The sequence below is a fragment of the Protobothrops mucrosquamatus genome, unplaced genomic scaffold, assembly GCF_001527695.2.
Source record: "Protobothrops mucrosquamatus isolate PMUCROS unplaced genomic scaffold, P.Mucros_1.0 scaffold15066, whole genome shotgun sequence".
NCBI lineage: Eukaryota > Metazoa > Chordata > Lepidosauria > Squamata > Viperidae > Protobothrops > Protobothrops mucrosquamatus.
In genome coordinates, this window is record NW_015400834.1 from 4,236 (window position 1) to 5,902 (window position 1,667).

Genomic DNA, 1,667 nt, shown 5'->3' on the forward strand with positions numbered 1-1,667 from the left:
GTCATAAATCACATGCCCCAATCAGTTTGAAACGCAGGCTCTCCCTCCTGTTCTCCAGCCCGCCAATTCTTATTTCAATAACCTTGATTCTCACGCTAGGTCCAGTGTTGCTATGTCTCGCTAAACGCTCGTGCACGTTCCTCCCCCCAGCATCATCTAACTAAAAGTAAAAGCATAAGGAGAAAAGGGTTGCATCTCCATCTGTTGTCAAAGCAAGAACATCCAATTTTAGCGGCGTTGACATCAGGGAGGAAGGAAGGGAGGGAGAAGAAAGGAAGGAGACAGAAGAAGGAAGGAAGGAGAGAAAAAGGAAAGGGAGAAGAGGAAGAGGAAGGAAGGGGAGAAAGGAAGGGAGAAGAAAGGAAGGAAGGAGAAGAAGGAAGGAGGGGAAGGAAGGAGAAAGGAAGGGAGAAGAGGAAGGAGAAAGGAAGGGAGAAGAAAGGAAGGAAGGAGAAAGGAAGGAAGGAGACAAGGAAAGAGAAGAGAAGGAAGGAGAAAGGAAGGGAGAAGAGGAAGGAGAAAGGAAGGGAGAAGAAAGGAAGAGGAATGAAGGAGAAAGGAAGGAGACAAGGAAAGGAAGAGAAGAGAAGAAGGAAGGAGAAAGGAAGGGAGAAGAAGGAAGGAGAGAAAGGAAGGAAGAAGAAAGGAAGGCAGGGAGAAAAAGGAAGGAGGAAGGGAGAAGAGGCAGGAAGGAGAGAAAAGGAGAGGAAAGAAAGGAAGGGAGAAGAAGGAGAGAAAGGAAGGGAGAAGAGGAAGGAGAGAAAGGAAGAGGAATGGAGGAAGGAAGGAAAGGGAGAAGAAGGGAGAAGAAGAGGAAGGAAGGCAGGAAGGAGAAAAAGGAAGGAGGAGGAAGAGAGGAAGGAAGAAGGAGACGAAGGAGAAAGGAAGGAAAGGAAGAAGGAGGAAGGAGAAAGAAAGAAAGACAGCCTGCCTTTTTCTCTTTCAGAGCCCTTGTACGATCCGGTCAGCGAGGAGGACAACCCCCTGGCCATCAGTCTCAAGCAGCTCCGTCTGAAGAAGAGGTCCGGCCCGGGGCCCAAGGCCGGGCTCCCCCTTGCCAAGCCCTCCGCCTGCGTCTCGGGCACCCAGGTGGGCGAGCGCCTCCTCCTGCCCCGCTCCAAAGGGGGGGGCGGCGGCGGCCCCCCCGCTCACGAGGTGACCCTCATCGACTTTGGCGACGAGCCCCCCAGCCCGTCCCCCGTCGGGGACTTCTGCGCCCCCTCCTTGGCCCGCCTAGCCATGGAGGCCTTCTCCTTGTTGGACAAGACCCCTCCCCAGAGCCCCTCGCAGGCCCTGCCCCGCCCCTTGCACCCCACGCCCATCGTGGACTGGGACGCCCGGCCCCTCCCTCCGCCCCCCGCCTACGACGACGTGGCCCAGGACGAGGAGGACTTTGAGGTCGACGCCATCAACAGCGCCGACGGGCGGGTGGGCCGGCCGCGGGGCCGGAGCTGGGCCAAAGGGGAGGTCAACGGCGGCTTGGCCGCCCCCGAGGGAGACCCCCGCCCCGCTCTCCCCTTGGAGGACAACCTCTTCTTGCCCGCCAAGGAGAGCAAGCAGCCCAGCCCGGCCCAGACCACGGAGATCTTCCAGGAACTGCAGCAGGAGTGCATGAAGCACCTCAAGGTGCCCCGGGGTGGACCTTCCGGGGCCGCCGTCCCGAGTCC

General features: G+C 58.1%; 1 protein-coding gene across 1 annotated transcript; it reads left to right on the top strand.

The window, feature by feature from the left end:
• Positions 1-946: 946 nt before the first annotated feature.
• On the top strand, positions 947-1,656 carry LOC107301606 (activated CDC42 kinase 1-like; the record flags this gene model as incomplete). The annotated part of the gene is made up of 1 exon (XM_015830808.1): positions 947-1,656. A coding segment is annotated over one exon (710 nt), but the record flags the coding sequence as incomplete, so codon positions are not given.
• Positions 1,657-1,667: the final 11 nt, after the last annotated feature.